This window comes from Lynx canadensis, chromosome B4 (assembly GCF_007474595.2).
Source record: "Lynx canadensis isolate LIC74 chromosome B4, mLynCan4.pri.v2, whole genome shotgun sequence".
Classification (NCBI taxonomy): domain Eukaryota; kingdom Metazoa; phylum Chordata; class Mammalia; order Carnivora; family Felidae; genus Lynx; species Lynx canadensis.
Genome location: NC_044309.1, coordinates 103,007,625 through 103,035,334, shown reverse-complemented (window position 1 = coordinate 103,035,334; position 27,710 = coordinate 103,007,625). Strand labels below are relative to the sequence as shown.

Genomic DNA, 27,710 nt, shown 5'->3' with positions numbered 1-27,710 from the left:
GAGGACAGAGCATGAGCAAGGAGGGGGCAGAGAGAGAGGGAGACACAGAATAGCAGGCCCCAGGCTCTGAGCTGTCAGCACAGAGCCTGACGCGGGGCCCGAACTCATGAGCCACGAGTCATGACCTGAGCCAAAGTCAGATGCTTAACCGACTGAGCCACCCAGGTGCCCCTATATAAAATGAAATTTTAAAGAGGTTCTATAATGGCTTGGCAGAGTCCATTATTTTAGTTGGTTCTTCAAGGAAAGCCAAGGCTAAATTTTTCTCCAAAAACAATTGGTGCTAGCCTTATTAAAGAAAAAGAATACTTAATTATATTGCCTTGAGTGTGTTTTGACTAGTATATATAGTCCATATACATGTTTTTTTAAAAAAATTAATGTTTATTTTTGACAGAGAGAGAGACAGAGCACGAGCAAGGGAGGGGCAGAGAGAGACACACAGAATCCGAAGCAAACTCCAGGTTCTGAGCTGTCAGCACAGAGCCCGATGCAGGGCTCAAACTCACAGACCACAAGATCATGACCTGAGCTGAAGTTGGACGCTCAACTGACTGAGCCACCCAGGCGACCCGAGTCCATATATATGTTAAGTGAACGTAGAGCTAACTGTAATAATTGTCAAGAGTCATTTAAAATGCTGTACTTTCTTTTCAAATGTTCTTATTCAGTTGAGTTTCTATCAGTATATTAGCAGAATATTGGTTACCATGAGTCCCATAAAATTCACATCAAATAAAAGATTTTCCCTCCCTTTGTTCCAAAAAGTTATCTTACAGAACACTTACCACAGAGAGGAGAAAAACAGCAAGGCTCTTCCTGTTGAACTTGAATCATGAATTGATCTTCTCTGCATTCTGGAATTGAAATACTGGGGCATTTCAATGGGTCACATTCTGCAAAAACACAAAGATATTTGAAAAGTTGTATAGAGTGAAATGATTAGATAAAGTAGCATGGTTTACTTCTCTTTGAATGTATCTGTATCCTGCTAACTCAGTGTGTGGTAGGGGAGGATTCCCATACAGCACCAAGTAATTCTCCAGACACCAGCTGGGTGTCCTACAATTCAACTCAATTCTATCTATAAACACTAGTTACAAGCCCACCTTGTATAGCCCATACTGCTGGCTGACCGGCTATAAATCAGAGGTTCTCACATCTTCTTCCTTGACTTTGATTAATTTGCTAGAACAGCTAGCAGAACTCAGAGAAACATTACACTTACTAGATCACCAATTTATTATAAAAGAAAATAACTCAGGAATAAACAGATGGAAGATATGCATAGGGCAAGGTATAGGGAAAGGGTTGGGAGTTCTTGTGCCCTCTCAGAACACACCAGGCCCCGAATTTCCTTGTGTTCACTATCCTGGAAGTTCTCTAAATCTCATCCTCCTTGGGGTTTTTTATGGAGACCTTATTACATAAACCTGATTGGTTAAATTTTTGGCCATTGAAGATCTCATCAAACCTCCAGCCCCTTTCCCCTCCTTGGAGATCATGGGGTGGGACTGAAAGTTCCAACCTCCAATCACCTCATTGATTCCCCTGGCAAGGGGAAATCATTAACTCATTAACATAACAAAAGACACTTCCTAGTTCTCCTCACTTTGGAAAAGCCAAGGATTAGGAGCTCTGTGGTGAGAAGGGGGTGGAAGACCAGATCTATATCTCTTATTATAAATCACAATATCACACCTGCTATTTCCTATATATTTCTGCTAAGATTAAGATCTTTACATTGAGTTAATTATCTAAATAGATGTATTAATATAATATATAAACAAAATATCTACATATGTATTTATAAAGAAATTGCAGGTTAAAAAAGAACTACCTTTAGCAAGACAACTCCACAATATTTTATAACCAATCATTTTCTTGTAGACACAGAGAGTGAGAATCTAATCCACTCTTCTGAGCAAACAATAAACCTGACTCTTAATGCTCCTAGTTAATAACTCACCACATTGATACTGTGCGCAACAAGAAAGAGGACTATGGCCAACAACCAATTTTTGACTATCCGTACATGTTGGAATTTCAGTTTCACATAAGGTCATGTCACAACCTGGAAATAAGAAACAGAAGCGTTAAAATATTCGTGGATATAACTAAAATCTGTGCTTTATGCTGCAATTAAACACATTCAGCTCACAAATGGGTCATATGTGAAAAGGTTGCCAATCGAAGGTTTATTTATTATGGTCTTTCACCCTCGGTTGTCAAAAGTCAAAGATTCCCAGAAACGTTCTCTTGTCACATATTATTGAATATTATTAATTGTTAATAGCCAGAATTTTGTGTATTTGCAAAATCGGCAAAAACATGAATGAGATAAAACTTGCTTTGAGAGTATATAAACAATATTTATGGCAATATTTCTGTTTTTACCTCAACCTTTACTTTCTTTTATACCAAGCGTTATGCACACCTTACTTTTTCACAAATGGTATCAACAAATTTTGTGGCGTTAACTGTAAGGCTTTGGCCCACATACATACCACAAACTTCCTTTGAACAGCAGGTCCACTTATCAATGATGCCCAGGACAACTTCAGCTTCTCGTTCACAAGTTGGCGAGGGCTCTTCATCACAGTCAGGTTCTATGGGAATAATACTTCCATTCCCCAAACATTTGTACAGGGCACATTCGTCAATGCCCCCATTCCAAACCTCCCCAGCAGTGCGAGGCTGGTCTTCACTATCAGTACATGCTTAAAAAGAGGAACAATGTTATATCACTCATCACCCGGCCACTAAAATAAATGAAGCTGTGATGCATTTATTGTTTTGATTTCAGACCATGAGTTGGTTCAGCAACATAGATAACACGTCCCATATTTATCCTTTCTTAGATTCCCCTTTTCATCAGCTACTAGCTTACATTTTTCTCTAATGAAATTTGCAATGTAGTCTGCAAAAATATTTTTCCCTCCTACAACTACCTGTAAATTTGCTTGTCTTCTTCAATAAATAGGATCATTTGTTTATTTCTTATTCATTTTGTCCTCTAATACAACTTATTTAGCTTGAACAAACTCAGCAAAATAAATTTAAGTTAGTTTTAAAATATTAACTGTTAAAACTGAGTGGTATTAGAAAGAAAAAAAGGCCTTACCACACATTTATCATTTTTGTCAAATGAAAATGCAAAACATGTCAGCTTTAAAATCTAAATGTGGGAAGTAGCTATTTAGTGACTCTTGTAGTTTTATTATTGAAGTTTTACTTAATGAAAACTATGGCCATCTAGTAGTTCTTTTAAAAATAATAGAGATGAGGGGAGCCTGGGTGGTTCAGTCAGTTGAGCAACCAACTTCAACTCAGGTCATGATCTCATGTTTCGTGAGTTCGAGCCCTGGTCAGGCTCTGCTGACAGCTCAGAGCCTGGAGCCTGCTTCAGATTCTGTGTCTCCCTCTCCCTGCTCCTCCCCAGCTTGCACTCTGTCTCTCTTTCAAAAATAAATAAACATTAAAATAATAATAATAATAATAGAGATGAATAGTGACCAACATATTCCCAGCCTCAAATGAACTTCTCTTATATTATTCTCTTTACTATCAAACCAACCTCACAGGTCCCTAAAAACAAACATAAGCACTCCTGTTTATTCTCAGTCTTCTACAAATACTCTTCTCAATGACAAACACAAACTTTCTAGAACTATATGTGCCTTTCACTTCTACTTGCCCATTTTCTTTCATTATTAGCTAATTCTCTTTTCTTCTAACCACAATGATAAGCCCTATGACTGAAAAAGTACGGTACTGCAATTTTCTCAATTTTGGACTATTTTCATCTGCAACCACAATGGAGATGATGAGTCAGAATCAAGTGGTTTGAAAATGAAAGTAGAAAAATTAAATGTTTTCTCCCAGATAATAACACTATCTGACATTTCTCAAGTGGTTATTTTTCTCTAGGTACTGTTGCAAAACACTTTGTATTATTTTATGGATCCCCACACTAGCCTTATGGAATAAGTGCTTTTATTTTTCCCATTTTACAGATGTGTAACTTAGGCTCAAAGAGGTAAAACTGAATCATTATTACATGAAATAATTGGAATTTGAGTTCAGTGCACAGCCTATGTTCTTAATTCTTAATTTGCCATACTCTTGCTAAGTTATTACAGGCATAGGTAGAGATTGAAACACATCACCACCATGGGGGGATGGATTAAAAAGTTGATGGGGGTTAAGGAGAGCACTTGTGATGAGCACCAGGTGTTGTATGTGTTGAATCACTAAATTTTACACCTGATATTGCACTGTATGTTAACTAACTGGAATTTAAATAAAATCTTGGAACAAACAAACAAACAAAATGCCTACATTATGAACAAAGCTTCTTTTTTTCTTAATTTTTTAATGTTTATTTATTTTTGAGAGTGAGAGAGAGAGACAGAGTGTGAGCGGGGGAGGGACAGAAAGAGGGAGATGCAGAATCTGAAGTGGATTCCAGGCTCTAAGCTGTCAGCACAGAGCCTGATGGGGGGCTCGAACCCACGAACTGTGAGATCCTGACCTGAGTGAAGTTGGACGCTCAACTGACTGAGCCACCCAGGCGCCCCTGAACAAAATTTCTAACTTGGGTCACTTCAATTGAAATCAATCATTATATTAAAATCAAATTACAAACGAACTGGTTTCCCTTCCAACACCTATGTGACCTTTGTTCAATCCTTCTCAGCACATCTTCTCAAGATCTAAATAAGTTTCATTTATTTGCCAGGTCCCTAAGAAGTCACTTTGCACTCTGCTGCTTACCACATTCTTTCTCTGGAATGCACTGAGTTGAATCTGGCCTGTGAAGAATGGTTCCATTTTTGCATACACAATCTTCTCTTAAATTCAAACATGGAGAGTGTCCATAGAACCATCTGTTCAAACATGTTCTTGCTTCACAAGTCCTCACACAGGGTTGATACTCCTTCCCCTCTGGGCAATTCAGAGCTATGAATAACAGAGGACAAAATTTGCTAATGATAAAAGTCACCTATTTGAATTATAGGAAAAGGAAGAAATGTCAGATTTCTTTTGGAAAATTAATTTTGCCCATTTCAGTCTCTTCAAAGTTCATTTTTCATTTATGATGTAACCAAAAACTAGAAACAAAACAAACAGTAGGTATTTTTGAGCATCTTCCAGATGGCCAGCTAGTATTATGTTATGTTACAGTAGGAAAAGCTCATCTGATTTGTAGCAAATAATATGACCAATAGGCAGCCCAGATATGGTTGGGATAAATATAGATTCAACCAGTATGAAGTTACTTCTGTGTGTAGTGAGGATATACAACAGTCTACTCAGGATAAGCACAGAAATATGCTCTGAATATATAACTCAACCAAGCCATAAAAAAGAAAAATGCTGTGTGGTTAGGTTCAATCCTTCACTGTCACAAGAAACCACCATTGCTGAGCAGTTTCTAAATTATGTTTGAGAAAATTCTTTTGATTTTCAGTGATCTTAAAAAATCATACTTTTAAAAAATGAACATGTAGCTGGTGGGGATATAAATTGATAAAATCTCAGTGGGGAACAATTTGACAGTGTCTATTAAAGTTAGAGATGCCATACATTTCCCATGAATCAAGCTACCCCACTCTTGAATAGTGATTACCTCTGGGAGCAAGGAGAGGTAAGAGATAGTAAGGCACACCAGGAGCTGCTTTATATCTGAAACAACGTCATGCAACCGGTGTTTGGGATATATTATTCTTTCTCTATGTATTTTATTTTTTCCTCTAGGGAAAATGAAAACTTTTATTTTATCTTGGAACATTTTACTGAAATTCATTTTGACCATATTTTACCGCTTAATCGATTTAATTGCTATTTCCTAAATGAAATTAACATTGTTTTCTGTAAAATGTGCCCAGGACTGATGATAGGTTGAATAAACTTTTTATGAAAAGCCTTACAACTTAATGAGAAAGCATGGGCCCTATAGATAAAAATGGGCCAACTATTAAACACAGAGAACAAACTAAGGGTGGATGTGGGGGTAGAGGGGAGGAAAAATGGGTGATGGGCATTGAGGAGGGCACTTGTTGGATGAGCACTGGGTGTTGTATGTGAGCCAATTTGACAATAAATTATATTCATTAAAAAAGATAAAAATTGGGGCGCCTGGGTGGCGCAGTCAGTTAAGTGTCCGACTTCAGCCAGGTCACGATCTCGCCGTCCGTGAGTTCGAGCCCCGCGTCAGGCTCTGGGCTGATGGCTCGGAGCCTGGAGCCTGTTTCCGATTCTGTGTCTCCCTCTCTCTCTGCCCCTCCCCTGTTCATGCTCTGTCTCTCTTTGTCCCAAAAATAAATAAAAAACGTTGAAAAAAAAAAGATAAAAATGAGCAAAGAATACATACAAAAGAAGAAGGATACACAAACATGTATTTGGAAAAAGATTGAACCTAGATATGGATCAAATAAAGCCAGAAAGATTAGTTTCCAGAAAGTGGATACAGTATCAGGAAAGGAGGAAAAGGGGACAGAAAATCATGCATCCTCTTCACAAGCTCGGGAACAAGCTGGGCAAATGAGGCAGGTGGAATTGAAACCAACAAAATGTGCTCTGGGATCCAGAATTCAAATCTTTTTTCCATTCCCTGTGATTTCTTCCACACTTCCACTGATTTTGCTAGCTAATATTTTGTGGACTAGGTTTTCTTCTGGGACAACTGAGGCCGACCATAGGTGTAGATCAGGATGAAAATAGAAGTTGCCTATGTGGGAAAGCTGACATCTAACTTCTAGGTTACATTGATAGGCATTTTATTCTTATGAAATTATTTTCTGGTGAAAAATGAAAAGAGAAAGAAGTGAATGCAAAAAATATGGAATGCTTTTTGATGGTTAGAAATATTATCTGAAATGTACTACTTACAGCAGTAATCTGGTGTTCTCCACTGAATACAGATGTCGAACCTGTTGCACAGAGCCACATACGCAGAAAGTGCATCACATTCATAGTTCCAGAAATAGGTGTAATTGATCCACATCTTTTCACAAAAGTTCTGCGGTGAAACCTAGAGATACATTTTGCCTTGGGATAAGTTCTGTTGTTTTATTTCTCTGAAGGGCCTAAGTTACACTAAAGCTATTCAGAGGATAAAAGGGTGTCAAGTTAGTATTTACTATGGCTCTTCCTTGACCTGAGATTCCAAATTTCATAATACCATATGTCACCTCTGATGGTATAATATTTTTAAACACATTCTGGATAAGATAAATATTGCCTGCACTAATCTACATAAATCTATCTTATAAAGATAAAAGAGAAACAAAGCATGTGTACCTAGCACAATCTATTTCTGATATTATACTTTGGGTTACAATTGTCCTTTCCATATATTACATAGGACTTGAATCCATGACAGATAAAACCGGAAGCTCCTAAAGCATTCCATAATGATACATGGCCTTCCTATTAAATGAGGTTTTAAATGCTTCTCAAAAAAGGTAGTAATATTGAACATTGAATAATTTATATAGTTTGACTTGCCTCAATTTAGAGACACATTTGTTTCTATAGATGGTTTCATTTTGATCTAGAAATGCCTGAAATCTAAATAACTTAACTTGTAACACCATTTATCCCAATTTTTCTCTCTGCTCTTTCATTCAGCAAACATACTAAACATCTGCACACACATCCTAAATTCTGATACAGCTCAAAGTGCCGGATAAAAATACTAAATATTCTTCCTATCTCATCATTTCTTCTTCAAGGTCCATATCTATAAAAAAACAAGATTCTATATTTAGTCTTCTTTACGGAATCTCCTTGGTTTCCAACTACTTTAATTTGTATGGAATACTTGCTGTGGTCAAGAGTATCCCCACTGCCAAATCCAGGGAACACTGCTAGTTTCCTTCTTAAGACCCTCTCCTTGGACTTGGAGTGTACTTCGTTCTATTGCCTATTTACCTGTTTATTGTCGGCTCCTCTGCTGCCTTATATCCTGAGTGTTTCTCTAGATTCCATCCTCAATGGACATGTCCGCTAGCTACAAATGTTCTTCCTGGACTCATACCACCAATTGTGGGCATTTAAATCTTTTCCTAGCTGTGAGCTAATATATGGTAAATATACAGAGCAGACACTGGCACATTGCACACTACTTATTGTTATATTTAAAAATCCATATGCAAATGACTCCCCAGACCTGATCTCTGGCCTCAACTTACCTCCTCTGAGCTCCAGAATTATGTTTCTAAGCTTTTTCTGGGTATTTTTGTTTTGAAATTCCATATGACATAATTCATCCGAAGTAAAAAAATTATATATATTTCTGCTTAACCCACAAAAGCTGATTCTCCTGTATCTCCCATTCATATATACTCACTTATGCATGTTTCATAATTTACTGAACACCTAACTATATATCAGGCATAGTGCTATGCATGAGTATAAAGGTCAATAACACAGACCTATTCTCTGCCTGTGGATCTCTTAGCTAAAAAAGGTCTTTGAATAGATTCGAGGCGTCACCATGCTAAAATGAATTAGAGGACGCAAGTGTCCCAGCTAGAAAAACTAGAAGCTTAAAAGCCCACTGGCAGGAAAAATCTTGGAATGTTCAAAGAGTTGAAAGGAGACAGGAGAGTGTAGCACAAGAGGAAGCTAGAGAAATAGGTGGGCCAGAGTGTAGAGGACCCATAAGTCTTGATAGGAAGGTTGCTTGGCATGTACTTTACATATGAGTGAGAGACGCTGAAGGGTTTTAGGTAGAAGAATGATAGAATCCAGGCAGATCATCTGCCTGCTTTGTGGAGATTTTCAAATGAAGATGAAGCTTACAAGTGGGAAGACCAAATTACCAGCATTCCTTTCTTTTGCCATCCGATTCACTGGGAACAGATCTGTTCCTGTGATCTGGCTATGATAGACTAAATGGCACCCTGTGTTGCCTCACTAAGCCTTTAATAGTTAAGCTGGAAAGTTCCTGATTTAATCAGCCTTCTAAGTTCTCCATCAAAAATGCAATTTTTTTTGAAAATCATTATGCTTTAAAATGACATTGAAGTGAGTTTTAACGTGTTTGTTATTTTTTTCATTTTTATATGTCTGCTTTTCAAAAAAAAATGTAAATAATTAAAACCTATCTTCATCCATGGGATGCCTGGGTGGCTTAGTAGGTTAAGCACTGTTTCTTGGTTTTCGGCTCAGGTCACGATCTCATGGTTCCTGAGTTTGACCCCCCACGTCTGGCTCTGCACTGACAGAGCCTCCTCTCTCTCTGACCCTCCAGTCTTCTCTCTCTCTCTCTCTCTCTCTCTCAAAAAGAAATAAATAAACTTAAAAAAAAAAAAAAAGCAAAACCCATGACTTCACATCCTTTGCCTTTCCCTGAGGGAACTCATGGGGCAGGCAGAGGACTATGGAGTCTACACTCCACGGTCTGGCATGGAAGGTGCCACACAGTGAATTCCTTCCTGCCTTGACAGTTCCCTCATCCTCTTTCCCAGGCTCTTTCCCTCCATATGTCTTACACTCAACTATTTCAATGTCTTCCTAACATGGCTTTTTACACAAAACTTGCTGTTATACATACTGTTATACATATCTGCCTAGGTGTCCCTTCCTCCCTCTTCTCTCCTGGCAAATTTATCCTTCTAAGTAAATCAAACATCTAAAACTACGAGCAGTCTCCTCCAAACCTGGGCTCCTATGTCCCTCCAGACTGTCTATTGTCAGATACCTGTTTACAAGCTTGCTTTCCCACCAGACCTCCTGAGGACAAGGGACAGTCTTGCTCATCTTTGGATCACAGGAGTTCAGCAGAAAACTTTGAGGGTGCTGGATGCTCACAAACTTTTCATTAAATGATTTACGAAGTGCTGTATTTGTCCCTAACAATGGATCTTTTTTTAATGATACAGATTATTTAAAATATCTACTCGTCACATAAAGTCAGAAAGTTAGAGACAAAGAATAATTAAATTGAATATATGACGGGTTCTATTACACGTATACACCTAAGAGGCTAGGATCATAGACAATTGATAATATCCTCACTGTCTTGGTTTCTCTATTGGGTTATCAAGTGACATTGATTTCTTTCTCCTAGAGGCATTTATTTGCAGGACATAATTTCATTTTTCTTGGAATCTGTCAATAGAATTCTAAAAAAACAGGAGAATGAAAGATAATTATTCTTTTTATCTCTTTAAGTCTATAAAAGTAAATGATTCTGAATTCCAAAGCATACTGACAGAAGGTTTGGGGCTAAACTCTTCTCACTAGAAGAACATCATGGCAAGAACAGGAATTTATTGGCGTTACTCTCAGTATGTCTAACATGATAGTTCTTATCTATGGTTGCCCTTAACTTACTTTATTATGGCATGGAATGAAAACCCTTCTGTTCAATAACTCAATGCAGCGACTGCAATCACGCTCAGTACAATTCCTAACGGGTCTTCTTGTTGTTACTTCAAATGATTTCTCAATTTCCCAGCTCTCGATAAATAATTCTATGTCTTCCATGTTTGTAATAATTGTGCCATTTTGCATTCTTAGATCGTCATCTGGATCATCATTGCAAATTCCTAGAAAGATATGTGACATTTGAAAGGAAAATTTTTTCCACTTCAACCAAATGTAGGCAGAAGAAATAAATCATCTTAATAATTGATTTGAAATGAATAAATTATTTACTGAACAAGGTGCCAAATGTATATCCTTTAACTTTAATGTTGATGGATTTTTAAATTATGTATCTGGTTCTTTGATAAAATAGTATAGAGTTGTCTTAACCAGATAAGAAAGAAACCACAATCCTGGAAGTCAAGACATGTGAAAAAAATGACAGAAAATGAAGAAAGAGGAGATTGACTCTGCTCCCACACTCTTCCACTACTATTACCACTACTTCCTAATTTAAGAACTAGCTCTTAAGCTTGCCAAGATATTCCTTAGAATAGTGGGTGTTTGCCTCCCAGATATCCATTCTCCCAGGAAAACCCTTCCTGTAAACATTAAATTTTACCTTTCAGGAAGTATCCCTGCCCCATCACCACTACAGGAGAGAGCTATGATTGGCATAAAGGTAATTCTTACTCCCTCTCATTAACACTATTGCAAGTAATAAGCCAATCAGGTCAGGCAGTCACCTAGACACATGGATACATTCAGCACTTGGACAGCCACAGCCAAACAGGATTTGACCTGGGAATTCTAAGGCATAGACAATCTCCCTTCCTTGGGATGGCGTGGCCTATTGATGGTTATAAGGCTTTGACCTGCTATGGTCTCTAGTTTCCTGAGGAAGGCCAGACTGAGGATGGAGCTTGCTCTTTATCCAGTGTAGTACAGAGCCAAGGGAAATACAGAGAAATGGCCCAGAACCCCGATCATAAGTGATCTGAAAAGATCTAATCTTTCTTAATCCCCAAGGCTCCAACTATAAAAGATATAACTTAAACATTTTTTTTCAAGTATCAAATCTTAATCCTCAGGTAGATATATCAAGATCATAAGAGTTGCTGCTACGATATTGCCTGATCCTTGTAAATACACAAGGAACTGAATGCAATGCATTCAAACAAATAAACAAACAAAAACAAACAAATAAAAAAACAAATCACAAGTAAAGTGAACTATACTGTAAAGCAGCTACTATTTTCTAAGTCTAAACTTTCCTGGGAAAAAGTAATTGCTAATAAAAATATTTTTTACTGCAATGCCAGGCACCACCCCTGGAAACTTCACAGTGCTGTATAGAACGAGGTATTCATACAGACCTCCCATTCTAGGGTCCGTACTCAATTTAGCTCACACTCTTGTTCACTACAATTTTTTCAGCCAGCACCCAAGCTAGTAGATATGAAAGCAACCAGATTTCCCTTTAAGAAGCCACTCTTCTCCTACTATGGAAGTTACAAAGTTTAGGGGGTGAATCTTGGCTAGCAAAAAGGTGACCCTAGCCTTTTTTCTTTACAGTAATTACTTGAGAATCCAGTTAGCAGAGTGTGCCTGTAAAAGCATGAGCCGACAATGAGGGGGAAAGCAAACACAAAATAAAACAGAAATCATAGCACATAGAAGTGATAAATCATCAGAGAAATATGCATTCCCAAAGTCTCTGAGTATTAATAATAATTGATTTTTTATGTATAATCAATACTGTACATACTCAAATAATCTTTTGTGCTATGCTTAGCATACTATAAATAGGCAAGGAAATATGTAAACCTTTTCAGCCAAATGTTGCCCTAAATGTTTTAAAGAAGAAATTAGAGTATTTTATGTAATTTGTTGAGGGAAAGGACTTAGTCTTATTTGTTTTTGGGTTGTCAGCACCTAGCACTGTGTTAGACACTCAGGAGGTGATCCATAAACTTTTACTCAATTAATATTTAGTGATATTAAAATAAATATATTTGTACTAAACTAATATCTATTGATTGTATGTATTAAGCAATGTGTCAAGTGTTTGACATTAACTTTCACATTCAACCCTAACAACAATCTTGAAGGTAGAATATTGTTATTCCCATTTTAAAGATGAGGAAACTGATATTCACTTAAAAGCATGGAGCTATAGGGGTGCCCAGTGACTTAGTCAGTTAAGCATCTGACTCTTGATTTCAGCTCAGGTCATGATCTCACGGTTCATGAGTTTGAGCCACTGTGAGTGTGGAGCTTGGGATTCTCTCTCTCCCCGTCTCTCTCTGCCCATCCCCTGCTCATGCTCTCTCTGTCTCTGTCTCTCTCTCTCTCAAAATAAATAAATAAACTTAAAAAAAAGAGCATAGAGCTACAAAGAAAATAGCCTCCATCAAACATCAAAACCAGTATTATACTTTTTAATTTTGTTATGTACTTAGAGGTATTTGTAACTTATTTCCTTTGATTATAACTCTTTATGTGTCTATGTAACATGGTGTGGTATTAGCCTAGGTGTAAAGATACATCTAGGCATTACACTTTATAACAAAACTGTGACAAATATTGAGAGCATTGTGTTCCCTGTATGTAACGTTCAAGGTGGCTTAAGCAACTAAGTTTTCCCCTATTTCAAATTTTAACATAATAAGGAATAAACAATATTTTTAAGCCTTTAACCTTTCTATAACTTCCTATTTTTCACTTGTAAATTAACACCAGTACCAACTTATGTGGGCTATTGTTAGAATTGAATAAGTTCAAGTATATAAAATAACGCTTGGCACCTTATTAATGATTAATAAAGATGAACTAGTAGGAATACAAACAGTATTACAGTAGTAGTAAACATATATTTCCAAAAAATATGCAAACTGAACTGTTATTTCTTGCTTCTTAGCCCATTTTTTTTAAAGCTACTGCTTTCTTTAGTATTCACGTGAGCCACTGAAAGTTAACACCACACCTCGGATATAAAAAGTGGGGCATCAGGGGCCAAAATGGTAAATGTGGACAGGAAAACAATTAGAAGACATTGAGATTTGAAAAGCAATGCTCACCACAGAGTCCTTCTGTATAAGATGACAAGTTAAATCGAAAGCCAAAATGAATGTCTATGATCCCTGTAAGGTGAGCCCACTTTACGATTAGTCCAGCTGGAGTCGTAATCACATACATGGTACCAGAATCTTCTATGGACAGTTCTTGATTCGAAAAGGGCAGAGGTACTACAATAGAATCCACTTCTACCTAAAATAAGAAATTTTACATCTGTTAGAAAACTGTTTATGTTTACATACACACCCATTACAAGTAGGAGAATCAGATGACTCCATTTCTTCTTGTTGAATATAAACTATTTCCTAAGTTTTTAAAAATTTATCTCCCTGCTGATGCCACAGCTTCAAATAACTTCTAAGCTCATTTATTATTCCTTTGTTGTATCCTGCTATATTCAGTATTTGTTCTAACCCTTCTGCCCCTTATATTCTTCAAAACTAACTTTCTTCTATGTTAAGTATGCTTTTCTGTTTCCCTCAGTATATGTTGATTACACCATTATCTGCTAAAATGAACTTATGATGCTAAAGTTATTTTCAGGATGTTTTCTTTAATCTGGGTCCTTTTCTTTGCTCTTCTAAATCAGTGTTTAACTATAATGTTCCTAACAATCATCTGTCAAGCTTGGTAAAGATTAAGATTCCCAGCAATTCTATTTCCTAGGTTTGGATGGGATTCTAGACTCTGTATTTGTAACGTGTACTCTTGGTAATACAAATGTAGGCAATCTGAGGATTATATTTAGAAATCCACTGTTATAAATGATGGCAAAGACACGGAACCAGAAATAAATTTGTCAGTCATGTCTCCCCAACCAACCAGTTTCTCATTTTTATATCTTCCTCATACTGCCACCTGCAGGCTGAAATGTCCTTACTCCTGCCTGGTTAATTTCTCCTCTTGGTTTAAGACTTCTCTCAGGTGTCACCTCCTCCAAAAATACCTATTTGACCTTTCTATAAACTGCATTAAGAGATCTGTTTTGGCAATATATTAGTCATACTCTATATACCTCCTATTGGTTTATAATTGGCAGTTACATTTAGGCACCTCACATACAGCTACAAATTACTTAATACCAGGACCTGTGTTGTCTTATCACGTAAACTCTCATTAAATAATTCTTAAATAATTAGTTTTTAACTGAATACATGACCAGCGAGGTAAAAAATAAGCCCTTTGGCCCAAATGCTCATAATAATAGCACTGACCAGATTTGAGTTTAAATTTATTTCTCATCCACTTCCTGTTAATATATCAACCTGATCAAATCAAAGGTATATACAAATGCTATCATCCAAAAAATTACCCCATTCATGTATTTTGCTTTACCTAAAATTAAAGTTTCTAACACTGTACTATATTTTAGTTTCATTTTAAAATTTTTTCTAGTCGAGAATGTTTGGCCTGTGGTTAAAAAAAACAAAAAACAAATTCTTTCTAGAAGGTATATAATATCTCAGCTACTTTAGCAAAATCTTACACAATATTTTCTTACATTTTTGAGAGAAACATATCAGTAAAGTATCCAGCTTATAGTTCATCACTCTCCAGTAAATATATATTCCTTGGGATAAAGGTTTTTCCTGTAAAATCAAAGGTTTTTTTCCCAATTTCCCAATACCTCCCCCTTCTTCAGTTTGGTTCAATAGCCAAATATTTCTTCATTTTTTTCTTATTTTAGCTATCACATATTCATTGAAAAATGAACATCATCAGCACTTCAAAACTATTTTTCTCTCAGTGGTCTTCATTCTGGTGTTCTTAGCTACTCCTTTTTTCAACCCTGTGATCTCTCTTTTTCACATCAGTTCCACTTTATCTAATGGAAAACACTAATGTTAACTGACACTAAGAAACTTGGGCCCTCACATTATCCAAGAGGACTTTCATGGATTTTACACGGCCATTACAGTTATAACCTCACAAGGGGAGACATATTTGCAACAGTTGGCACATCTTGGAAGGAGAAATACAATATTAAGAAACACATTTTTTTTACTTTCCATGAAAAGAATGATTAAACACAATAGCAACGAAACTCTGCTGAAATGTTTAATTTCCCCTGGTTTGGGAAGGAATCATGTTTAATATAATTTCTTCATTTTCTCTAATGTGAGGATATCTTTCAACTTTGTGTTCTTACCTTTCTTGTTGCCCGATTAACAAGTATTTTATGTATTGATGTGGTCAAATTTAACTTCTTAAAACAAAGTCCATACGTTCTTCCAGAGGATGCCTTAATTTGAAAAAAAAATATTAAAACTTTATGGAGTTAAACATAATGTTGGCAATAAAGAGAAGGAGTTTATGAAACACTTTGCAAATACTCACTAGCTTTTTAAATGAATTTCCATTCTGAAAAAAAAAGTAAAAAAAAAACACTTAAAAATCTATTACTTGACTTTTAAAAACATTATGTGAATTAATTTTACGTGCCTCTAAATATAGTCACATGTAACATTTTCTTTTTTGTTTTAAGTGCTAAAAGATGTATCTCAGTGAGTTATTGAGCCCCTTCTCACTTTAGGAATATCTAATGTTGCTGTGTACATTAGCTATGGGTTTATGAAGAAATGACACAAGAATGGATTATGACCTACCTGATTCACAGAACATTTTTCAATGTGAACAACAATAATCTCTCCAGGAATTCTTAACAAGATGTAAGAAGCCATACTATATAAGGCTGCATTGTTTCCATCAAATGTAATAATACTCAGTTCTGACAACATGGAACACCGACCTAAGAAAAATGGTAGAGAGTGGGTTTGGTCTGTTAACTAATTATTTGTATTTGTAGTAATGACCGCTCTTTAAAAAAAAAAAAAAAGAAAACTTTTAAATTAGCATTATTATGTTTGACAAAAAGCAACTCTAAAAGTTACACATTGGAAAACAAAATTGTAAATGAAATGGACAAAGTTCAGCAATCACTTTGGCTTGATGAGTGAGGTGATCAGTTCAAAAAAAATAACAATCTTCTCCTGATTGGAAATTGACTGTCATGTAAGAAGTGCAAACTTACAGGGCACCTGGGTGGCTCGGTCGGTTAAGTGTCTGACTCTTGTTTCAGCTCAGGTCATGCTCTCATGGTTCCCAGGTTCAAATCCCACATCAGGCTTCACGCTGACAGTGTGGAGCCTGCTTGGGATTCTGCCTCTCCCTCTCTCTCTGCCCCTCCCTTGCATGCTCTCTCTTACTCTCTCTCAAAATAAATAAGTAAATTTAAAATTTAAAAATAAATAAATAAATGCAAACTTACAAGGACATTCCCACTCCGGGCAGCAGATATCGCTGTTCACTTGAACAGGCCTTCCCCGGAAACCACAGTCAGGCATTTCCAAGTCCTTCGGGCAATTAAGAGACCAGTTGTATAACTGCCATTCCATATTAAGGCATATATATTGGCTACAATTATAAACAGGATCAAATTGCTGAGGCTGTTAACAAAAAAGAAAATTAGTTTTCTTTTTTCTATTTTCAACTAATGTTTTCAAATAACTTTTAAATTCCCCTTTCACCCTGCCCATAGTGTACATTTTCTAAATACGAAAGCTTTTGAAAGATGAACAATTAGAATTTCACTACAATTTCTGTTGATGTATTCTCTCCAAAATATTAGGTTTGGACTTAATTTAAGCTTTACCTTAATATTTATTTGATATCAGAATTGCCCATATACTCAGACATCTGAGCAAATTGAAGTCTTATATTGTCTTGATTAGTTTTTGCAAACAGACCTATACAGTAGAGGTTAAGGTTTCATATGTCCTGTAAAGCTAGTATGTCATTGTAACTTCTGTTAATGTCAATTTAAAAAAAATACTACTTAATACTATAAATATTTCATTAAAAATTCACATGTGAAATCAGTCTAAAAGCCCCTGGACAAAACCATTATAAATTATTTTATATATATATAGCTTACCGACTTCCAGATAAACAAATACAAAATAAATCAGTGGTAGATTTTTTAAAGTTTACGAATTTTATTGTATTTAAATTATGGTAATAATTATAGCAGTGTTCAAACATTTATATTACTTATTATGTTTAAGACATTTTTCTAATTAACCCATTTCATTCCCACAAAACAACCCTCTGAGGTAGGTACTACTATTTTTTTCCTGTTTTATAGATTAGGAACTCAGGAGGGTGAAGGTCAAAGTAACTTGCCCAAGATCACATAGCTAGTAGGTGGTATAATCAGAATTTAAGTTCAGGGATTGTTACTCTGGAAACTGTGATCTTGACCACTACTCTATACTGCATCTCAATGGATAGGGAAGAAAACTTAACAACTATTTAGCATCTATTATATGTCATGCACCAATAGTAGCTTCTTTCATTTGCTTCTCCCTAAATTTTTGAGCCAGTTTCTATCATCCCAATATTATACATGATCAAAAACAAGGATAAGAGAGGTTAAGTGCTTTTCTAACTAGTAAGACTATTAAGTGACCACTTCTAAATTTAAGAGCCAAGGGGAGGCAAATAATCAAGTCCAACTTTCCAAAATTTTCTGTGTGCAGTTGTATCAATTTCCAGTATTGACCCTGATTTCCACTTCACCAGGAAAATGAAAATATTTAGACAAAACCAAAGCCCCTACAACATCTAAATTGCCTGAAAGAATGTACACCTTCCATTCTACTGAAACTATTTTTAACAAGGTCACCAATGAACTTTACTTTGCTAAATCCAATGATCAATTTTTAGACCTCATCTTACTGACCTATTAACATATTTAGGATAGCTTATTACTCCATCTTCCTTAATGTTTTCTTTCCTTAGCTTCTAGACCAATTAGGATCTCCTCCATTTTCTCCTCTTTCACTAGTTAATACCCTTTAGTCGTTTGCCATCATTTCTTCCTCCTTCCTCTCTTCTCTATCTGCACACACACCTTTTGTGATTTCATCCCATCACTGAGTATTTCAAAATTTAATTCAGCTTGACCTCTGCTCTAAGCTCTATTTATGTCTACCAGGTCTGTACATCTGTAGGTTTTTGATGTCTAAGAGCAATCTCAGTCTTTACATGGCAAACCTGAACTCTTAGTGACACCCATCCCAGACCTTCACTTCCAACAATTTCCCCATCCTGATTAACGCCAACTTTATCCTTTAATTGCTCAAAGCAAAGATCTTAAAATCCTTGATGCCTCTGTTTCACTCACACTCCATGTCTAATCTTTTAGAAAATTCTTTGATCTTTGTATTCAAAACACATCCTGAACCCAGTTATTTGTCACCATTCCCACTGCTGTCACATGGTCCATGCCACCGTCATCTCTGCCTCAATTCCTGCAGTAGCTTCCTAACCTGTTCTGTTGTCTCTTTGCACCATACTCCCAACACAACAGGTAAAATGATCCCAAAACAAATCAGATCGTGTAATTTCTCTGCTCAAAAATACCCAGTGTCTTCCTGTGTCTTTTAATATAAAAACCACAGTTTTTATAATCATCTACAAGACTTTACATAATATTATTTATTTCTTTTCTTACTGCTGACTTACATAATGGCCTCATTATTATTTTAATATGGCAGGTACATTTTTACCTCTGGGCCTTTGTACATGATCCTGGAACTTTGTTTCCTGGTGTTCCAGACTGCATACACTGCCCTGTTTCTTGGCATGGTTTAGTACCTGAACTTCTCCAGATCTTTTACTCTACAGTACTTTATCAATGAGGATTTTCTGACCATGTCATTGAAAAGAGATTTTTTTTTTCTGAGAGCCTCTTCCAACATTTTATATAACTTAGTAACTTATTTTGCTTATTGGCTATCTTAGAACCTCCAGTGGAATATAAACTCCACAAAGGCATGGATGTTTGCTTGCTTTTACGTTGTTTTATCTATGGTACTTGAATAGCACCTGGCCAAAAACAGCGCTAAATAAATATTGGTGGAATAAACAGTTGGTTTATCAAACAGGTGGCACATTTGAAGAAGATAACTAACTGCTCAAGTCTCGGCCAAGACGATTACAAGCTCTGGAGTCCAATGACCTGATCTTTTTTGGCTTGTCAATGTATCTTTGTTATCTGCCACAGTGCCTAGCATATAATTGCTGCTTAATAAATATTTTTGAATGCCTGAAGCCCACGCTAGATAAGTCTTTATTAAAGGATAATACTTAAGACTTCATTTGAATTTTGTTTTTCTTAGTGTGACCAGAATCTTACTAATTAATAAGACATATCTAAATCAGTTAAGAAAATACAGTGTGTTCATGCCTCAGAGAGGGCACACACACACAAATTTCCTAAAATGTAACGCATATTTCTTAGCATCTTTTGACAAAGATAGATTAGAGAGCATAGCAAAAGAAGTTTAATAGCATTTGGGGGCGCCTGGGTGGCGCAGTCGGTTAAGCGTCCGACTTCAGCCAGGTCACAATCTCGCGGTCCGTGAGTTCGAGCCCTGCGTCAGGCTCTGGGCTGATGGCTCGGAGCCTGGAGCCTGTTTCCGATTCTGTGTCTCCCTCTCTCTCTGCCCCTCCCCCATTCATGCTCTGTCTCTCTCTGTCCCAAAAGTAAATAAAAACGTTGAAAAAAAAAAAAAAGAAGTTTAATAGCATTTGGATAGTGATACAGAAACTTGAATAGAAACTATCAGGAAAAGACAAGTAGCTGGAATAGATTACCCAGTCATACCTCACATTCCAAACCTGGCGTTGGTGTTAACATATCAAATACAGTGAAGTCTGATGGAGTAATCATTTCTGGACCTGTTAGGAATGAAGATATCCTTTCCATTAGTGAATTGGTAGCCATCAAGTATGGAATTTACATGTAGTATAAACTGCTAAAAAATTTCATAAAGACTTTCCTTTATTCCTCACAAGAACTCTGTAAAGTAGATAAGAATACCATTATGATTTTACAGATACGGAAACTATCTCTATAGACAGGTATACAGGTATAGACTACCTGTATAGACAGGTAAGCTAGTAAGTGTCAGAGGCAGAATTCAAACTAGAGAATTCTTATTCCAGAGCTCTGGCTTTTCATCACCATTCTATAAACATCTTCACTGTTTTCACAGCTTCAACACAATTGTTTGAATAAGTAAAACTATCAGTGACATCACTAAAGACTGCTCAGGAGTTAGAAATTTTGTTGCCTTTAAAAAGCAAGTAGCGAAGCTGATTCATTTCCCTCGGTGAATATCTAGAATGTATTTCTTGCAAGCAGAATCCACAGTGCTGTGAACCACATGTGGACCACCATTGGTGGGTGCAGTAAAGGAGTGATTCGTGGAAAGCGAAGATATGATTAGTAAACACATTTGTAAGTCACCTTCAAAAGCTTTTTGTAAGAACTAAAGTTGTCTCTAAACTATTCAAAGCTGGAAGGACCACAGAATAGCCAAAATAGATGGTTGAAATTTTGTCTAGCTATAATTAATGTTCATTAGTGATATTGTCTAATAATGACTGTATTCATTTCATATTGCTGCTGTAACAAGTTATTACAAATTCAGTGGCTTAACATGTCACCAATTTATTATCTTGTGGTCCTGGAAGTCAGAAGTCTTAAAGTCAAGGTACCATGAAGGGCTGCATTCCTTCTAGAGGCTCCCAGGAAGAATCTGTTTCCTTGCTTTTTCTGCCTCTTTGAATCGCCTGAATACCTTGGCTTGTGGTCCCTTTCTTCATCTTCAAAGTCATAGCATAATATCTTCAAATGTCTCTCACTTTCCCCCTCTACTCTGATTCTGTCATCAGAATCACCTTCTCTGACTCTGACCACCCCCCCCTCCCACCACTTTCTTATCAGGACCCTTGTTATTACATTGGGCCCATATGGATAATCCAGGATAATTTCCCCATCTCAAGTTCCTTAACTTAATCACACCTGCAAGTCCCTCTGCAAGTCCCTCTGTAAGGTCATATTCACAAATTCTTGGGATTAAGTTGGGAACATATTTGGAGGGCCGTTATTCAGTCTACCACAATGATGTAAGAAAAAACTTACATTTTAGTTAAATAAATTCTCTAAATAATCTTAATTTTGTGCTCATTTTACAGTTTCTAATTTGCAGAATAAAGGAGGACAAAAAATCCTATCCCTTGGTCCTATAAGCAGTGATCATGATATACAGATGTTGTATCTTCTAGAGAATATGAAACAAAACAGACTTAAATATTTTTATCCTTTTTAAAAAAGTTTTTAATATTTATTTATATCTGAAGGAGAGACAGATGGAGTGCAAGTGGGGAGGAGCAGAGAGAGAGAGAGCCACAGAATCCAAAGCAGGCTCTAGGCTCCAAGCTGTCAGCACAGAGCCTGACACAGGGCTTGAACTCACAAATCATGAGATCATGACCTGAGCCAAAGTCGGATGCCCAACTGACTGAGCCACCCAGGCACCCCTTAAATATTTTTATTCTTATTACCATAAACTTTTAAACAATAGGAGAGGAAACAAAATTCTAGTCCAAAACAAGCACAGTCATGGAATATTCTAATGACTTAACAGGACTAAATGTATGCAAAGTGCTTAGTCCGGTGCCTGGCATGTACTAAGAACTCAACATACAGAAGCTAATAAAAATAGTGGTAATAGTGACAGTTAGAAGGAGGTTTATGTATGTCAACTATAATTCAGTTTTTAAAATTTTGTTTATTTAAATGGTTGGTTCAGAATATTTTTATTTTAAAAATCTCTAGGGGCGCCTGGGTGGCGCAGTCGGTTAAGCGTCCGACTTCAGCCAGGTCACGATCTCGCGGTCCGTGAGTTCGAGCCCCGCGTCAGGCTCTGGGCTGATGGCTCAGAGCCTGGAGCCTGTTTCCGATTCTGTGTCTCCCTCTCTCTCTCTGCCCCTCCCCCATTCATGCTCTGTCTCTCTCTGTCCCAAAAATAAATAAACGTTGAAAAAAAAAATTTTTTTTAAATCTCTAGGAGTACCTGGGTGGCTCAGTTGGTTAGGTGTCTGATTTTGGCTCAAGTCATGGTCTCAGGGTTCATGCTGTCAGCACAGAGCCTGCCTCAGATCCTGTGTGTGTCTCTCTCTGTCCCTCCCCCACGTGCATGTGCACATGTTCTCTCTTTCTCTCAAAAATAAATGAACATTAAAACGATAAATAAAATAAAAAATAAAAACTCTCTTAGAATGGACTATGAAATCCATAACTCCTACATAAAGTCAGAACTTCCTACTTGCCTTTTTTAGCAGATAATTTAATTAGCAATACAATTAAACAATGATAATATAACCAAAAAAAGAAGAAATATCTGAACTTTTCTAATGTGTAACCTCAGGAAAAATAATACATTAAGTTTGTCAAGACTTAGTGTGAGTAGAATTATCAAACCCTCTCCTAAGCCAAGTTTCATAGAGAGGGAGAAGAGTGAGGTATGAGCCAGACTGCCTACTGCAGAGGCCGGGACAGAACACAAGAACGGAAATGGAAATGCCAAAGGATGACTTCATTTGCATTAACATCTCTTCAGAGTCAACTTAATCACTGTGAAAATTTAAGCAAGATTTAGTGAAACCCAAATTCTAGGTTTAAAATGTGAGAGAAGTCCTTGTTATCTATACGAACTGAAATGGAAGAGGTGAACCGAAGGAAGAAGCCATTCAGACAACCTGGCGTGCTGAACCAGTGAAGGCTGTGTTACAAAACAAAGTGAATGCTGGGTTTTCTGGTCAATGGGATAGTACTGATGTCAGCAGCTATTATAAGTGCGCCAAGACTTAAATTACATAAGTCTAATTTTAAGATCTCAAATTGTAACAAAGAGCTGTAAATATGGGTAGAGATGTCTTACCTGGAGGCATTAATGCTGGTTCTGTGGGAATCAGAGGGATGCCTACAAAAAACACAAAGATACTCTTCCTTAATCTGTTTTGCTTAAAATAAACCCATGTATACTTCCTATAAGGATCTTCAGGCTCAAGGAAAGTGTTTTGGAAGAGAGAGAGCACAGGAAGGATTTTAGAGGGAAGATTCACATGTTTTAGGAAAGCAAATAGAAACAAAAAATTGTGGAAGGGATACTGAAGAAGAATCTTACAGAAGTTGTCTAAAATTTCTGTTTACAATCACTTGCTATCAATAGAGAAAAGAATATTCAAGTGTTTCATTTTTCAGAATAAATTAGGTAAGGTTCATACTTACAGTCTCCTGGATAAACACATTTGAAGGTGACCTCATCAAGGATCATATTTTTAGGGCAGTAGGGCAAGCATCCTTCAACTCTTTACATGAAAAAAAAATTAAAGTGAAAAAAGTTTAAAATATAAAAAAAATACTGCATTTAATATACGCAACTAAGACATATATTTCCTGAAAGTTTTCTATTCTTCTCATCAAGCACTAAGGAGTGTTTGATTTGCCACCATTCCATCATACTTCATTTTATGAAATCCCATTCCCTAGGGGATGATAAAGGGATGTCTTTCATGATTAATGAAGAATTTGAACACAGAATTTTCAAAACATATACTTATGTTTGGAACACACTAAAGCCAATGTCTATAAATCACTGAAAATGAAGAAGAATCATTTATTATGATTTTAATCTACATTTGTTGTACTTTCCACTCCTAAATTCCCCCAAATCCCAGAAGACAGACATGCATTTTAAATATCCTCACCTTAAGAACAATAGTAAAACAAAAGAGACACTTCAGTGGCTCTCTCTGCCTATTTTTAAGCCCTCAATTCGTTGAAAAGATATTAGGAATCACTGCCTGGAAGGGACAGAGGTAGAACATGGTTGTGATTCTTTGCGACCAGGGAAGGGGAGGGGCAGAAGCTGTAGTTCTCAAGAGCACAAATGTTTGGCAGTGTCCTGGGAGGATGTGGTTGTATATGAGCCTATGGAGATTGGATTTCAACTTCCAGAACATCTGATTTTTGTAAGGATCTCTACTTCTTGTACATGGCACCAGAGCAAAGCAAGAGTGCCATATTTGTGGCACCCGGGTGGCTCAGTTGGTTAAGTGTCCAACTCTTTATTTCAGCTCAGGCAAAACTGTGATCTCAAAGTTCAGTATCTGGGATTGAGTCCCACATCGGGCTCAGTACTGACAGCAAAGAGCCTGCTTAGGATTCTCTGTCTCCTTCTCTCTCTACCCCTTCCCCCCACCCTCACTCTCTCTCTCTTGCTCTCTCAAAATAAATAAATAAGGTTAAAGAAAAAAAGAGTCCCAAATTTAAAGAAGCTATGGATGCCTTGGACATCATGGGCCAAAGACAAGAAGGACCACCTGGAATGCTTCTTATCTAATGGAATGAAGCCAATATAATAAGTGAGGTCACATTTTCCTTCTTGTCCAATTGAGGCTCAGAGTCCAATGTATTCTGATTCAAAGAAAATAAATGTAATCTTTTGTGTACAATCAATTATTTCACTCATACTAGAGAGGATTAATGCAAACATTTTTATAAAAAGCCTTGCCTACCTGCTTCTCAAATACACTAGGAGGTAGTAATAATATGGTAAATATTTTTAGACATTTCCAACTGCCACCTCTGTAAAGAATTTGATTTAAAAATACTCAAGGACTCTTTCCAATTCAAGATGAAAATGAACTTGGTACTAGGGGTCAGTATTGCCACCAGAGGACACTAATTCATGGAAGAAAATCCAGGCAACACTTAAAAAAACAAGAAAAGCTAATTTCTTGTTTAACATGAGACACATTTAGCCATCTCTTAGATATCTCCCTCACAGATTATTTTTTTACATAAACAGTTTGGCTTATGTGACCAATTGTTTATTTCATAAAGTAGACTTGAATAATAAAACTTTAAGTGGTATACGATGTTCTTACTCTACTCTAAACTTTGTCAAACAAAAAATAAAAATTAAAGTTACTGTATCGCTGAAGAGACTAGGACCAGTTGGTTATCATTAAGTTAAATAAACATCAATTTTGCGTAACTCAATTACTTTGCAATTGTTTTCTGCAAGTCAAAACCACAGCCACTTTCTTAAAATATTTTGCAAAACTCAGTAGCTTATTCCTTTAAAATGTCTTCATGGCGGCACATGGCAGATTCCCCTTTATTTTGTCACACAACTGATAATCTATTCAACTTCTGACTGATAAATTAATGCCTCAGATGCAGACCAGTTCTTGTAATAGGTATATTACATAACAGAAATAACTGTATTTACATATGGGCTCTATGGTATGCTAGTTGGCATCTTTTCTCATAGAAGTTCTCATTTCCACTAGATATTTTTATTTTTAACACTTGCTATATGCCAGAAAACTGCAATTATCTAGAACAAGGGTGGTGGTTCTGGGGGGGACTTGGCGGAGGGGTGCAGAGCTTTGTTAAATCCCCAGCTCAGTTTGAATCTCCCTTCAGGGCTGCAAATACAAAGAGGAACAATAATTAGGCACCTTGGTGCAGGGCAAAGGGAGGAGTTGAAAGAAGATAGAGATGGCAATAGAGATAAGAAACAGGTTGGCCACAGTGGCTCAGTCAGTTGAGTGCTGACTGACCCTGGTCATGATCTCATGGTTCTTGGGTTCGAGCCTCACGTTTGGCTCTGTGCTGATAGCTCAGAGCCTGGAGCCTGTTTCGGATTCTGTGTCTCCCTCTCTCTCTGCCCCTCCCCACTCATACTCTGTATCTCTCTTTCCCTCAAAATTAAACATATTTTTGAAAAGAAAAGGAAAAAAAAGAAAGAAACAGCTTGGCCAGGGCAAAGGTTTATCCTGAGCCTCTTCTCTGTATCCTAACTATAACAAAAGAGAAGGTTTGGAATAGCTATAGACCAAACTAAGGAAGCATTGAGGATCTGGGTTCAACCACCTAGTAGATTGGCCATACCAAAAGAAGTAATAAAGTAGCCAAATGCCACTTCAAAATATAGTCCATTTCCTCCTGAGCCAGGCTGATCATGCTCTCCGATCTTTCTTCCTTCCTTCCTTGCCTATGAGCTCCTCACTATGGAGCCCCTGTTGTTTGCCTTCCTCCTGATGACTACTGGAAGAGGCAGGAAATAGGCTGTGAACAGGAGAGGTCCAAGTGAATGCTGAAGATGTCTCCTTTCCAGAAAGAATTGGCTGTTCTTATTTTTAAGAAAGTAAATAGAAATGCTTCCTTCCCTTCTCTCTGCTCCCATTGCACATCATATCCAGGAGAGGTTCAAAACCCTGCCCACTGCCTACAGACTGTGTGATGTAGTGCAAAATGTGTCGCCTCTCTGTGCTTCTGTAGGGTTTTTCCCTGGAACAGGGGAATAAAGAGATTACCCATTTCACAGCACTCAGCACAGTGTGAGTAACACTATAAAGACTACAATGTGCTAATTGTTGTCCTCATTATTGCTTTGGCCCTCTTTCCACTGTATTGTCATTATCAGCATTTGTTTCTGTCTTCTTCCTAAAGGCTGTGAAATCCTTGAAAGAGACGCTGTGTCTGAAGGAAACAATAAACAAAACTGAAAGGCAACCAATGGAATGGGAAAGATATTTGCAAACGACATATCAGATAAAGGGTGGTATCCAAAATCTATGAAGAACTTATCAAATTTAACACCCGAGAAACAAATAATCCAGTGAAAAAATGGGCAAAAGACATGAATAGACACTTTTCCAAAGAAGACATCCAGATGGCAAACAGACACATGAAAAAATGCTCAACATCAGTCATAATCAGGGATATACAAATCAAAACCACAATGAGATGTCACCTCACAACTGTCAGAATGGCTAACATTAACAACTCAGGAAACAGCAGATGTTGGCAGGGATGCGGAGAAAGCGGATCTCTTTTGCACTGCTGGTAGGAATGTAAACTGGTGCAGCCACTCTGGAAATATGGTGGTTCCTCAAAAAATTAAAAATAGAACTACCCTATGACCTAGCAATTGCACTACTAGGTATTTATCTAAGGGATACAGGTATGCTGTTTCAAAGGGGCACATGTACCCCAATGTATATATTAGCACTATCAACAATAACCAAAGTATGGAAAGAACCCAAATGTCCACTGATGGATGAATGGACAAAGAAGATGTGGTATATATATATATATATATATATATATATATATACACACACACACACACACAATGGAGTATTACTCATCAATCAAAAAGAAATCTTGCCATTTGAACTACATGGATGGAACTAGAGGGTATTATGCTAAGTGAAATTATTCATTCATAGAAAGATATTAAATCCAACAGTATAACCCACAGCCCTAAGTTCAAAATATGTTCAGAATCTTTACATTTTTCATAGCTTCCAGGACTACCAAC

At 36.9% G+C, this 27,710-nt stretch overlaps 1 protein-coding gene across 1 annotated transcript in view; it reads right to left on the bottom strand.

The window, feature by feature from the left end:
* OTOGL (otogelin like) overlaps positions 1-27,710 on the bottom strand; it is a 169,035-nt gene that overhangs the window by 17,006 nt on the left and 124,319 nt on the right. Inside the window, 14 exon segments of the mRNA XM_030321655.1 lie at positions 789-896; positions 1,970-2,074; positions 2,508-2,720; positions 4,777-4,962; positions 6,895-7,036; positions 10,348-10,562; positions 13,461-13,650; positions 15,608-15,700; positions 15,796-15,819; positions 16,065-16,207; positions 16,727-16,904; positions 20,129-20,196; positions 23,220-23,294; positions 23,603-23,682. Coding sequence (XP_030177515.1) covers positions 789-896; positions 1,970-2,074; positions 2,508-2,720; positions 4,777-4,962; positions 6,895-7,036; positions 10,348-10,562; positions 13,461-13,650; positions 15,608-15,700; positions 15,796-15,819; positions 16,065-16,207; positions 16,727-16,904; positions 20,129-20,196; positions 23,220-23,294; positions 23,603-23,682 — 1,820 coding nt within the window.